Raw genomic sequence first — 14558 nt, 5'->3', positions numbered from 1 at the left:
CACTTCAGGACTGTGTTGTCGTCGGGTACAGGTGCAGGTCCTTCATCAGATCTGGATACAGCCTGGATCCGGCAGACTGCAGCTAACCTCAGGACTAATATTAGCGTAGACGCCATTCTTCTTATGATGTCACGAGTACATCAGGATTTATGGGAAGTGTTCCCGGTTCCGGCTGACCTGATCTATGCAGCCTAACCAGTGCTCGAAGTGGGCCGGTACTCACTTCTACATTTTACTCTTAAGCGTACCTGCACTTTTCCTTGCGTACTGTGTTTTTAGTCTAGATTTAAACTGACAGAGTGTGTCTGCTTCCCGAACGAAGTTAGGAAGACTGTTCCAGAGTTTAGGTGCTAAATAGGAGAAGGATCTACCGCACGCAGTTGATTTTGATATTCTAGGTATAATTATCAACTGGCCAGAATTTTGAGATTGCAATAGATGTGAAGGACTGTAATGTGTTAAGAGCTCGCTCAAGTACTAGGGAGATAAACCATTTAGTGCTTTGTAAGTAATAAGCAAGATTTTAAAATGTATACAATGCTTAATAGGGAGCCAATGCAGTGTTGACAGAACTGGGCTAATATGGTCATGCTTCCTGGTTCTGGTAAGAACTCGAGCTGCTGCGTTTTGGACCAGCTGGAGTTTGTTTATTAAGCGTGCAGGGCAACCACCCAGTAATCCAATATACTAGCCTTGAGGTCATGAACGCATGAACTAACTGTTCCACATTTATCAATGAGAGCATATGACATAATTTAGATATATTTTTAAGATGGAAAAATGCAGTTTTACATATACTAGACACGTGACTTTCAAATGAAAGATTGGTATCAAAGAGCACACACACACACACACACACACACACACACACACACACACACACACACACACACACACACACAGAGGTTCCTAACCGACGACGAAGACTTAACAGAGCAGCCATCAAGTGTTAGACTTGTGTGTGTGTGTGTGTGTGTGTGTGTGTGTGTGTGTGTGTGTGTGTGTGTGTGTGTGTGTGTGTGTGTAAGAGTGAGTAAGTGAGTGTGTTTGTGTATGTGAGAGTGAGTGTGAGTGTGTGTTTGTGTGAGAGTGAGTGTGTGTACGGAGAGTGAGTGTGTGTACGTGAGAGTGAGTGTGTGTTAGTGTGAGAGTGTTTGAGAGAGAGTGAGTGTGTGTGTTAGTGTGTGAGAAAGAGAGAGCGAGAGAGAGAGAGAGAGTGTGTGTGTGTGTGTGTGTGTGTGTGTGTGTGTGTCGGGGTCAGACGGACGCTCGACTGGCTCTTTAAACACTGGAGGAACGGCTGACTTTAAATCCTGGTCCAGATGGGATTTCTCCCAGTGATCATAAAAGCTCTGAAGACAGTTCACAAATCAAAAGCTGCAGTATTATGTTAAGCTTTTGCACTGTTATTGTTATTGCATGTTTGCGCATACAAACGTAATTCACAACTTCGCGAAGGAGAATTTGAGATTGACACCGCGGCTCAGACACAATTTATGCGCACATTATGATGCGGCTCGCGGATGAAGAAAACTGCGCGGAAAATGATTAAACCGCAACTGTAAACTCGTCAGTGTGTGAGACTGATCGTGTCTGTATCACGTGATCGTGCATTGAGTGTTCGGTGTGAAAGAGCGCGTGAAGTCGGTAGCGGGATTAAGCGGAATTCAATATGCGGGTTTAAGTGGAAAACCCGGAGATCTCCAGAGGTCATCCCTCTTTCCGGAGTGAAAGAAAGTAGTGCTTCAGGTGGTCCTCGGTGAATCATTCATGCTCCCTCTGCTGAGCTCAACTTTACCGTGTGTGTGTGTGTGTGTGTGTGTGTGTGTGTGTGTGTGAAGGGTAGGCTATGTCTTTATTAAGTCAATAGCCTATTTGACCTTTTTTGGCGTATGTGAATATTGCTTTTTGTTTTAAATCACGTGATATGATGTGTGATTGTGTTAGTGATTGTTAAAGTCTGAGACCTCATTGAAATATATGGGATTTATTTTCATATCAACCTAGAAATAAAGTTTTTTTAGAAGTAAAAAAAAATATTCAGTTTCAGTTTTTCATTAGCTTATATAATACATGTATAATACGTGTCTCTGTGTGTGTGAGTGCGCGCGTGTAGGCCTATATATAGTGTGTGTGTGTGTGTGTGTGTGTATATATACATACACACACACACACACACATATATATATATATATATATATATATATATATACACACACACATATATATATATATATATATATATATATATATATATATATATATATATATATATATATATATGAAGAGTTCAGATGCAAAAGCCTCTTAGTGCCATCTGAAATTTTCTTGTAGAATGATCATTTTTTATTAAGATCGTATATTTAAGTTCACTTATTTGACAATTAATAGGTCATTTTCATTGCCATTAAAGTGAAATAACTGAACTTAAATATATGTATTCTAGAAGAAAATTTAGATGGCACTAATAGGCTTTTGCATCTGAACTCTTCATATATTATGCTAATGCATATACATGCACATTTTTTGCAGTCCTCACACTGCCATAGTAACGAGACACACATGATCACACACACACTATTCAAAACTGTGATTTTGTCTTCTTGGGACAGAGACGTTTTGATGTTCCAGATTTATGAATGTCTTTTTAAATCCTAATTCTTCTCGCAGACACTAATGCCCTTAGCAGGCCTGTGTTTGCTTACAGACCTGAACACTTCTAATATGACTCACAAGAACCGTTAATATGAATATGGTATTTATGAATGTTCATCTTGCAGTAGCTGCGCTTATCAGTTTATGAACAGAACTCATTAAACTACATAAACTCTCCGTTATCACAAACTTATGTAAACTGCCTGTCTCTTTATCAAAGGCCGTGAGGTTTAATAAACCAGACCAGAGTGTCCAGAGAAACCCTTTTTTTTGCAATACTTGAATGTATAATAACTCATCTGAAGATGTAAAATATACACTAATAGTAATGTCACGAAGCTCTAATATCTCTGGATGGATTATTGTGTAAATCCTGGAATAGTTTTACCCTGACATTACGCAGTCCACCTCATTATATGGCATGTGAAGTGTAGCTTAGACAGCCAGAGTCCATAAATGGAGTAGTTTTTGATGCGCAGATCTGAACCTACATTCATAAAACACACTCATCCGCTCTGTTGCTGATATCTGGAGCCAGCGAATGTATACAAACTATAAATCCAGGCTCTTCGCTCTCTGTTTATTGTTGGACGCCAAATTTCACCCAGCTCACATTTTTTTAAGGGCGAAAAGCCTTGGCGGAATTACATTAACCTGACTCAAAAAAAGGACTCGCAGGCCAAAAGACGACGCTTTCCCCATCCGTCACGGCCTTATGATGTCAGTGTTTCACAAACAGAGGGAAAACTATCCAACGAGATGCTGCATGTCTGGGTTACACTGGGGAAAACTGCTTAAAGAGCCATCTCTGCCTGATTTAACTCAGTAACTATAGGGCTAATGTACGTTGACTCAGTGATATTAAATATTTTAGTGTTCAAAAAAGTCATTTAGATTTTACTCTTTTTTTTTTCTGTGAATAGACTATTTAATTTAATAGCAGTTAAATCTCAACTAAAACAGTTACTCTAAAAAATGCTGGTTTGTTTTAACCCAATTTTGGGTTAAATTTGGACAAACCCAGCCGTTGGGTTATATTTTCAATCCAATGTTTGGGTTTGTCCATATTTTACCCAAAATTGGGTTAAAACAAACCAGCAACAAAACTAAATGGTAAGCAAAGAATATATATAAATAGCCTAATTGTTCAAAAAAAATTATAAATAAGCATTAAAACAGCCTTCCTCTTTTTTCTTAATGATGTAGGCTAACTGGGGTTTTATTGTTTTCAGTCGTTTACTTAAACCCTATAATGATGCTTTGAATCTTTAGTTTGGATGACAGAATTCACTATTGCAATAAACAAAACCTGCTAGAAAAAACAAACGTGACGATTATTAAAAAAAAATATTTTAAAACTTTCACAATTTCGATGTTTAATCTAATCTTTCCTGCAAACTTGTGAAAATGTCTTCGTCGTTAATTATGCAATGTTGCCATTCAGCATCCGACAATAACTATTAGTGAAAAATGTGTTGCAATAGTTCATCACGATAGACAATTAACTCTTATTTAAATAGGCTATATGCACAAAATAAGAATCATCATAATAATGAAGGCGATTATTATAATTATGCTATATTTAATTATTTAGAATAGTTACATAAAAAGTGACGAAATTCAAAATGCATCCGCTGTATTTATACTCGGTTAATCGTTGCTGAATTTTGGATGTTATTGGATGTTAATCGTTATTGAATCGAAAAATACAACTTGGAATATTAGTAACAAATGTTTATTTACATTTTCAGTGCAAATACTTACAGACAAAATATAATACAATCAAGTCTTAATTCATGAACATTCGATTCCCAAATCGTCAACAACAACAAAAAGACGAGCGGTTCGGTTAAAGCAGAGCGATGCTTTCCTTCCTCGGGGATCACGAAGGGGCTGTTTCACGATGGAAGACATGATGAACCGATGGCTCGAGAAGGCCTGCGTGTGTGTGTGTGTGTGTGTGTGTGTGTGTGCTGTATTTGGTGTCTCTGTCCCGTCAGACGCTGTGTGTTTGAGGTGTTCACATCAAATGACTCGGTTCCGGCAGTACTCGTGTGTTTGAGGTGTTCACAATCACATCAGATGACTCGGTTCCGACAGTATTCGTGTGTTTGAGGTGTTCACTTCAGATGACTCGGTTCTGGCAGGCTCGTGTGTTTGAGGTGTTCACAATCACATCAGATGACTCTGTTCCGACAGTATTCGTGTGTTTGAGGTGTTCACTTCAGATGACTCGGTTCCGGCAGTACTCGTGTGTTTGAGCTGTTCACATCAGATGACTCGGTTCCGGCCGGACTCGTGTGGCTGGACTCGGTTCTGTCGTGGAGTGTGTGCTGGTTGTGTCCTGCGTGCTGACAGTCGGAGCTCCGGGAATAATCACACTGGCTTTGTTGAGGTCAGAAATGTCCACGTCGCTTTTGTCCTCCGTATTGTCTTCGAATTCGGACTCGCTCGGTTCGCTTTCGCACTCGGAGTCGTCGCGCTCTTTCTGCTCGGTCTCGGTAGATTTATCCGGTTCTTTCTCTTTGTCCTTCTGCGCCTGCGCTTCTTTGGAATGCCTCCATTTCATCCGCCGGTTCTGGAACCAAACTTTTACCTAAAACAAGGTTATAATGATTATTATACTAGAATATTTGATGTATGGCTTTATGTCACCTTCATTTATATAGCGCTTTTTGGCTTTTAACAATATAGATTGTTTAAAAGCAGCTTTACAGAGACAATAGGAAATTAAAGCTTTACATCAGCTCTAGAATAAAGTTATTGTCCTGCTAAAGTTAGTTTATTTATGTATTTATTTTAATACAATTTAATTATACACTCTAAACAATTATGGGTTGTTTTAACCCATGTTTGGATCAAATATTAATTGGCTAATATGTTTGTTTCATATATTTAAGTTAAAATTTTAAACTCAATAATGTCCATATTTGACCCAAGCATGGGTTGAAACAACACAGCTTTTTTTTTTATGTATGTAGCCTATTTGTATTATTATTACTATTATTTTAATATTACTATTATTATTTATTGTATGCACTGTTTTGATGTTTTTGTGATTTACAATTAAAAGATCAACGTGCATTATTAAATGCATTTACATCTACTATAGGCTACACAATTATAGCAAACACAAAATGCATGCACAAACCATAAATCAAAAAGGTTTTGATCGAAATGCCGAGTGAAATTAGTCTACTCTTTTACTGAAGAATGGCAGAGATTCAGACAGTTTCCAAACATTACTGAAAGTTTTGAAACTCTTATCACATTCCCCATGCTGTTTGTCGTGTCATTTCCGATATAAAACAAGACAGAAACTCTTGCCCAATGCCTTAAATTAGGCTGTTTTGAAATGAAACGACTGCACCCCTCCTCTATTTGCAATAATTCGTTATAATTGTGTTTCATTTCTCTAGAAATGTGTGTGTCGCAATGCTGCAGATTTTCCACGAGCACGAGCGCTCCAGATGGCCCGTGCCGTCTAAAGCGAAATTCATTTTGCTAGTATCGTATCATAATTTAAAACAACACACACACACACACACACACACACACACACACACACACACACACACACACACACACACACACACACACACACACACACACACACACACACACACACACACATAGTAGTCAACATTTGAAGTGGATCAAAAAAGTGAATCAAAGTTGTCCTACGACAAGAACGGGTAATGTTCAAAATTCATGTATAAGTTTGATGAAAGGTTTTGATCCACTTCAGATGTAGATTACTGTATATATAAAAGGCATTATGTTTTGCATGAATAATGACCTGTGCATCGGTGAGTCCCAGCATCGCTGCCAGCTGTTTTCTGTCCGGCTTCGTGACGTACTTCTGGATCTCGAAGCGCTTCTCCAGGCCTTTCCTCTGCAGGTTGGAGAACACGGCTCTGGACCAGGATCTTTTCCTCTTGTAGGTCTGTGGCATTGTGTCTTTGGAGAGCACTGCATACGGCCCTGTTTGAGGCAAAAACACGCGCCATTAGAACACAAGGGCATTTCAATGCAAATTAGACACAAATGCATCATCATGCAAATGACTTTATAACTGACCAGAGTGCGTGTTACTGAATCATCTGGACATGTGCATGTGCGACATAACCACCGCATTCACATGCATTCAGAGCAAAAGAAGACACTGCAGGAATTCAAGTTTAGTCCCTCTTTAGGGCTCCACTGGGATGTGATGTCTACACTACCTGGGAAGGAGTCCTGAAACTGATGTTGCCCTGATTGTCTGCTTATTGAACCCATCATGGAGGAGGTTTCGTCTATGGACGCGAAGTACGGGCTGGCAGACACATGGACTGCTGACTGCCGATTCAGACTAACAATCGATGTGAGATCTGTTCCAGAACGACAAAAACCAAACAATTCAACTAATTCCATTTGGATTAATTGCATAAACAGGGCCGTGACCGCCACAGATATGAGGATGGACGCGTCTAAAGCAAGAGCATTTTGCGGCTCACTGTGATTATGACTATATTCTAAATTAATCTAATTGTTCTGTCCTCTTTTCATAAGTGAGGTGTGATGTGATACACTCTCTCTCTCTCAAAAAAAAAAAAGCACTCTTACCTCTCAACGATGGCGCATCTTTTGCCTTCGGCTCGAAGTCTGTGGATAATATCCGATCGATCCCGAACTTGAGGTCTTTGCTGGACGGCGGGGGCGCGGAATGCGCGTGCATTGCGGATCTGGACACTGATGTCAAGTGTATTCCGTGCCGGTGATACGCGCGCGCGTCGGGAGTGACCGGGGACGGGCGCAGGGGAGACCCGGACGCGCGCCCCCCAATATGAGCCATAAGCGAAGATGAACCGGGGATATTTTCCGCATCTCCAACGTGCAGAATATCAGCAATGCAGAACGAGGGTTTTTTCATGCTATCCACCCCAAAACCACCCGAACAGTACGCGGTCCAAAGGCTAAAGTTCGATGCGTAAAACGGGTTGAGTCCCGTCGTGTACATCCCGGCAGGAGAAGCCAAAATCTCATGCAACGAGGACGAGCGCACTGTCAAGTCTGAAGAGTTGAACTCTCTCGCGTTCCTCCTCGAGTATGAAACTCCACACAGGAGTCCGAGCAGCTCAAGCAGGACTTCTGTTATTGATTGGCTCTTTCTGAGCCAATGAAAGTTGACAGAAGTGTTCAACACGCCCCACAGAATATGAGTTTGACCGAGAGCACTTCCATTAAAAATCAACGCATTTATTAATGCGCAAAACACGCAACCATTGGAATTAAAATGCAACTTTAATTGGATATCACACGTGAAGATGTATTTATGTAACGATTTATTAAATATAAGCGAATGTTCTTGATATATTAGCAAAGTTTTAGTTTACATGGGATGCATAATATAAGATAAAATAGATCAAAATTGTTTTTTAATGTTGCACAGTTATGTTATGATTTTAGAAACGTATTAAAGATAACTAATATAATGTTATAGGCTATAAATCATGCATTCAAATCAATATCGAGTTTTGCATGCATTCGCAACAGTTCTGGCCATGTTTTCTATTTATTTTTAATTTATTTTTTAAATATGCAAACAACAAACTGTGACCAGAGAATGCTCCAGTGTTCTCGTTCTGTTCTGGGAGTTTCTCGACGCTACTCATCCTGTTTTTGATGAGCTCTGATTCGGGCTAAATGAGCGGATATTCCTGCTAGATTTAGGCCAAAAATAGAAGATGCTTTAGTATTTTAGGATACAGCAGAGGACCCTTATTTCCTCCGGCTCGCAGAGGTGGAACTCTATAATGACTGTTAGCACTTCCTTTTTTCAATATTTGTGCAACTTTATCTCAACTCGCAAGTCGCGCGATGACGCAAATCCGTCCTTATGCTTATAATAAACAGAGGAAATCTATTCTCCGCTCAAACGAAAACACAATTAACTTCAGAGGCGATACTTCATACATATGTACAAGTTCAGCCCATGACAACCATATATTACTGAGCCAAAATTAAAGCGCTTTTCAAATGCTGTTTATAGTGGGAAAACAAAAACAGATAAAACATTATTATTAATACTACATTTGTTTTATATATAGCCTATTAATCGCATCTAACATAAAAGTTTGTGTTTATATAATATATAAATATAGGCTCTATATATATTACTTATATAGGCTACATATTTATTTATATCTATATATGTATGTGTGTGTACACATATCAACAAAAACTATTAATAATATTATTATATAACTATATAAAAATATGTATGCATATGCGAAAGTATTTCTAGAAGGTGATGGTTGGTATGTTGCCATGTCATATGTTTATGGTCATTAATGAGAGCAGATGAGTTGTATCCCATGCTATTATTTTCGAATATCTCTCTTCCTCTGGTGTTGTTCATTATCCATGACTCATTATGCCCGGAAAGGTCAATGACCCTGAATGCCTCCTATCACGGTGTTTTCGAATGACTCCATTCCGGTTTAAATTTAGAGATGAAATGTAGCGCTTTGCTCTCGATCAAGCAGTCAAAACAATCCAGGGAAGAGGATGCGGAAGACGCGCCGCATGCGTGTGAACGCGCGCGTTATTTCAGGTGCCGGCGGCGCGTCTTGAACCCTGAGAGTCACGAGCGACATCATAAAACAGATCATAAACCTGAGCGGGCATCTCACCTACTGTATCAGTCAACAGCCGACGAGTATAGGCCTGGAGATATGCAGTTTAACATGATCAAGAGGAGCCTACAGCCAGCAGAACTTTTAAAATATAGCCTCATGTTACTTAACCACGACTAATAATATTTAGTATTTTGAAATGCATAATTTAATTCAAATGGCATTTTTCTTAAAAGACTAAGAATGGTTGAAGATGCATGTTCTGAGAAAAGCATTTGTTTTTCGCATTAAATGTTCTTAACATTAAAATGAATCTAAATATATTTTTTTTTGTTTGTTTTTTTAGATCATAATGTGCAGTTATTGTACTTGCAGTAGCATTTTCGGTTTTTATATTCTGAGGAGAAAATCATACACACGCTTATTTCTTTTTTTCAAGATTTACGCATTTCAATTAATAGTAAAATTCCATCAAATTGAATTTAATAATCCTTACATATTATTCATGTTAGGAATTACAAATTTACATGTGTAAAAAATAACTAGATCTTAATAAAACATGTTGTATAAACCTTAAACTTATATTTTATGGTTTGTTTATTTTATTTGTGGATACGAATGACATAGAAATGGTCCATTCCCTTGTTTCAGTTAAGATTTATACAAAATGGTTTAATACGTTTTTTACTCCTTTAAAATTCTTCATTCATAATATGTAAGGATTATTCAATACAATTGGATGGAATTTTTCTATTAATTGAAATGCGCAAATCTTGAAAAAATGCTTACTTTTTTTTGTATATGATTTTTTTTTGATTAATTCTGAACATGATAAGATTTAGCAGAATGTAATTTATAACACATATTTGCTTCCCCTTTTGTTTTTAAAGCTTTCTAAAAAAATACGAGTGGCTATATTTTATAGGTAGACTATAACGTAGTTCTGTAAAAAAATAAAAAAATAATGTAGCCCATATGAAATAATATCGTGCTCGGGTCAAGAGATCCAGGATGAAAGATTCGGTTTACAATGCAACTGTCTATACGGAAGAAAACGGGTTCAACCCAGAGCTTCCGGATATCTTTATTGTCCATATCCATATCTGCATTCCTATCTATATCTACGCCTGTATTGTGATAAATATATGCGTGTTGAAAGCACTAAGTCAATCTGCTGTAGCAATTAAACCAGTGATTCAACATCAAAAATCGTCCCGTTCTCGTTGCTGTAACACTTCTCAGCACGTCTGTCGTGCTTTGATAAAACATTATCGGCTACTTGCCTTTATCACTTTAGTGATTTGATCTGGTAATAGGAACTTTCTTCCTCTTTGCAATGATAACATCATATATTGGTCCTTTGGGAATGACTTTATTTCTGGACCCCCCCATCAGGAGCATCTGTCTGTCAGCAGTGACAGGGCCCGTCATGCCGGAAACATTAAGATATTATTAAAATATCATAATCGTTAAATGCCGATCCTGGGAAAGTTTGAGGACCTTGTGGAATTGGTTTGTTTTTCCCAAATTCCCCCTGGTTGATGCAATCACTGTCCTGAGAGTTCAATAGCGATCTAGCCAGCTCACTGCGGTTCATTTGGGGGATTTGACAGCCTCGGGAAACATTTGTCACGGATTATTAATTGCATTTTTAAACGCACCCTTGACAGAACGGAAATCCTTCGGTAGCCTAATCATATTAGTGAAGCAGCGCATATAAATATAGGCTAGAAGTAAACTATCACAAACTCATTTCTGTTCACCGGATAATTTTTCATATAGCCTACATTTCAGAAAAGGAAAGGTCGTGCAAATATAGTCCTGACGCTTTATTAAGGAAATTAATTGAGTGTCATAGAAGATCGCGAATGCCGTAGTTGATCTTTATGATGGTTAACAGGTGTTATAGCACCACAGAAACGATTATTAATAGGGATTTGATTTTATAAATAGTTTAACCAAGTCCAAGAACTATAGCCTACTTGTGCAGTGTGCGAGCGAATACTCTACTTTAGTGACTTTAAATTTCGTCTCGCGAATCATTTTTGTGACCTACAGTTAGCGAAACATAAACTACAAATATTTAAAATCTTAATGTTTTAAAAAATCATGTAAATGACCAATACTTTTTCTTTTCTTAAATAGGCCTTTAAATATAGGAAAGCGCTCAAACGGCCTCCAGTTTCACGCAAACGCGATTTCGCGAAGTTCGTGTTAGCGATATTCTCGGAATTAAATTGGCGTAGGCCTACATTTTTTTTCTCCCCATATTTATACATATATATAGGCCTATATTTATTAGTATTTTTTTCCACACACGGCCTTTCACGCAAACCAGACTTGGAGTTAGCGATAATAAGATTTAATATTAGATTTAGCGATTTAATAAGAGCGCCGTAATTTTTTTATCTCCTTGTATTAATATACACATATAGGCTATATATTTGTACTTTACATTTCCACACGTGCCTGTATACAATGAACATAAATGCGTTTAGAGAGGAGGTTGCTCACAGAAAATGATGCTCATTCTGCTTCAGTGAGGATGTTTTTCTGGACACAAACCGAAGACAAAACAGACATTTTAGAGACACAATAACTACAATCTGCTCACTATATCCCCTTTATTAAAATGCCTAATGGTTTTTAACCCATGCCAGTAGAGCAGGATGCCCACTATGATACCATTTAATGAATGACATGAACGCACAATATTTACTGCAGAAATGATATTATGCACCGATAAGGCTGTCAGTGGATTTTTACTGTCGTCGATGCTAATAGGCTCAATATGCCCCTTAAAACCCTTGAGTTTACACGAGCAGCGCAGATTGAAGTGTCTTTGGCCTTTTATTTGTAAAGGAATCCAGTTACTCCTCTTGGCAAATATACGCGGGGTTAAATCAAAAGCTCCTTGTTAAATAACAGCGAGACTAATGGAAACGCGGAAAGGTCATAACAAACCATTACAGTCCAGTCGAAGATCCACAGAAGATTCACCCCACAGAGCTCCTGCTGGCCCGATTAGGGCCCTTAATGGTCTGCAGTGATCGATTGTGCACTTGTTTACTGAAAGTCATCGCTCTTGAGAGAAGCCAGATGGAAATAAGCCTGCGTTCATGATCGGCGTGATGAATTACTGCAATAACGCCACGTTTAATGGAAGGAACGCGCGCGACGTATTATTAGCTGCATCTTAAAGATGAAGTGATCATTTCTAATTATTCTTCCTCTGATGAAATATACGAATCATCAAACGAGTCTTAAGTGTGCAAAATCTAAAATGCCTAAAATATATGAATAAATAATAATAATAAAAATTCAACACATTTTTTATGCAAGAAAACGATTAATAAAAACGTCTAATGCCTTATTTTTATTTCCATATTTGCTTTATGATCATAAATATGGATGTCAAGTCACATATTTCCCGAATAATGGGAAAGAACATTTCTTTAAAAAACGTACAATTATAGCCTAATGATTTCATAATTTCATAATAAAGTGAATGTAAAAAAATTATAATAAATGTAACTATCACTAGAGTCTTGCTCTAGTTTAGAAAATGCATTTTGCTTTATTTTTTTAATCATCCTCGGATGAATTGCAATAATTTAAGCATGCATATTCTGAGAAATGTGAGCTTTGCATTAACTGAGAAGTGTGTGTGTGTGCATGTCAGAGCTCAACCTGATGCTGCTCTCTAGTGGTCAGACCCTCATGGCTACACACACTTATCAATGTTTCAAGGCGAATTCATCGTTCTTGCTCGGCGATTATTCTCAGACATCTTCTGTCTGCTGTGTTACTTTAATCAGCCGGGTCTATTCTAATAGATTTGAAAGTGTCCAGATTTGACCCGTCTCATTTCCCAGTGCAGAAGTGTGTCTGGGGAGCCACTCAGTGTAGAATCCAAATACATTTGGCAGCAATAGCCCATATTTCATCATTGTTTACTGCATATTCATTCCTGCAATCCCCCAATGCGACAGGAGTCAGCTGTTAGAATACTTCCTTATAAATGTCATCCTTGAGAGCTTCTGGGTGAAGACTCCAGTGTCACTGACTCCGAAACACACATTTCTTTAAACAACATAATTAGAATTACACTAAATGAGCATGATTTCATCCAGACTGAAGCTGGTTTCTCACTGGAGGTCACTATTACTAGCAGTGCTATATGGACATCAGAAAATGATATTTTTACATGTGCATTTAAATGAAAATCTTGATTTATTTGTGATGATAAAGAAGTCTGCACAGGGCAGAGTGCAGCTGGAATGCTGGGTAACAAATCGCTTCTGACAACGACTAATAAACATCAAATCCACACACGAGAAACAGACGTACTGTAATAAAACAAACCCATGATCATTTTCTGTGCAAAAATACATTCTTCTTAGTTCAAATATTTTGAGATATACAAACACATTTTCTCATTATTAAGTATGGAAGCTTATTTCCATCTTGGAAAAAAAAAAAGTTAATTGAAACTTAAAATTCAGGTAATTTATTTTTTATTCCGAGGTATAAACTCCGTAGTTGTGATATAAACTGTGAGATTAATGAAAATAATTGAGAATAATGAGGATGAGATTAATGAGAATCATTTCCTATTTGTGTATTCTTTGATGAAAAACAAACAAACAGAACTACAAGATGTAAACTCAGAGAAATTCTGGGAAAAAAAAAGGTCAAAATTCTGAGAAAAGTCAAACATTTTATACGGATTCTACAACTTTACAACTTGCAGTTTTGACATATAAACTCGCAACTGTGAGGGAAAAAGTCGAAATGACCTTTTCTATCTTTTTTTTTACTCCATGGCAGAAACAAGCTTCCATAATTAAGGCCTCTTTTCTGAAAATGTTTTCTGATGTCGACAACAGCTATGGAGAGCAACAGTCTGGTTCCCGAAGTAAAAACCCTATACATTTTCTCCATAGTGAAACTGACTTTGAGCGATAACTTATAAAGCTTTAAAGACAGACGTACTGTGAGCTCCAGAGTTTATAATCAGTGGTGTTTGCTTCTGCTGAAGCCGTCAGTCCACATCATTTCAGCTTAGTTTTAAAGTAATCGTGTTTAACAGCGGAATTAGTGGGGAAAAACTACATTTCCCATGATGCAGTAGAGAAAACTCCACCAATCAGAGTCAAAACAACGAAAACTCTTTAGCTCCGCCCACTCACATGAAGCACTGCGAATGACAGAACCAGTCTCCTTTTGCTCTCAAAATACTTAAATATTTTAAAGTGTTGATTTTATATATACTGCAAAATA

General features: G+C 37.8%; 1 protein-coding gene and 1 long non-coding RNA gene across 4 annotated transcripts in view; one reads left to right on the top strand and one right to left on the bottom strand.

Annotated features, from left to right (window-relative positions):
- The window catches only part of LOC309482154, a 95788-nt gene that overhangs the window by 75679 nt on the left and 5551 nt on the right, over positions 1 to 14558 (top strand). The window lies entirely within an intron of this gene.
- hlx1 (H2.0-like homeo box 1) lies at positions 4375 to 7841 on the bottom strand. Of its 2 annotated transcripts, XM_082147001.1 has the most exons (4): positions 7264 to 7841; positions 6882 to 7028; positions 6455 to 6639; positions 4375 to 5251 (listed from the first exon to the last, which is right to left on the bottom strand). In XM_082147001.1, the coding sequence occupies exons 1-4, from the start codon at positions 7655 to 7657 to the stop codon at positions 4922 to 4924; spliced, it is 1056 nt and encodes a 351-aa protein (XP_082003127.1). In that variant the 5' UTR covers positions 7658 to 7841; the 3' UTR covers positions 4375 to 4921. The 2 variants fall into 2 exon arrangements, with proteins under 2 accessions (XP_082003127.1, XP_082003128.1); XM_082147002.1 differs by lacking the exon at positions 6882 to 7028 and having other exon boundaries at positions 7264 to 7821.

The sequence above is a fragment of the Leuciscus leuciscus genome (genome assembly GCF_965113295.1).
Source record: "Leuciscus leuciscus genome assembly, chromosome: 19".
NCBI lineage: Eukaryota > Metazoa > Chordata > Actinopteri > Cypriniformes > Leuciscidae > Leuciscus > Leuciscus leuciscus.
Note: the sequence above shows the minus strand (reverse complement) of the source record. Positions and strands in the feature narration are given on the sequence as shown.

What these genes read in the sequence shown, in the direction of transcription:
- hlx1 (XM_082147001.1), bottom strand. Translation starts at nt 7,657, where the DNA reads ATGTACACGACGGGACTCAACCCGTTTTACGCATCGAACTTTAGCCTT. An exon ending in AGATGCGCCATCGTTGAGAG is followed by an intron (nt 7,029 to 7,263) that starts GTAAGAGTGCTT and finishes GTTCTGGAACAG; the next exon opens with ATCTCACATCGATTGTTAGT. An exon ending in TGGGACTCACCGATGCACAG is followed by an intron (nt 5,252 to 6,454) that starts GTCATTATTCAT and finishes ACCTTGTTTTAG; the next exon opens with GTAAAAGTTTGGTTCCAGAA.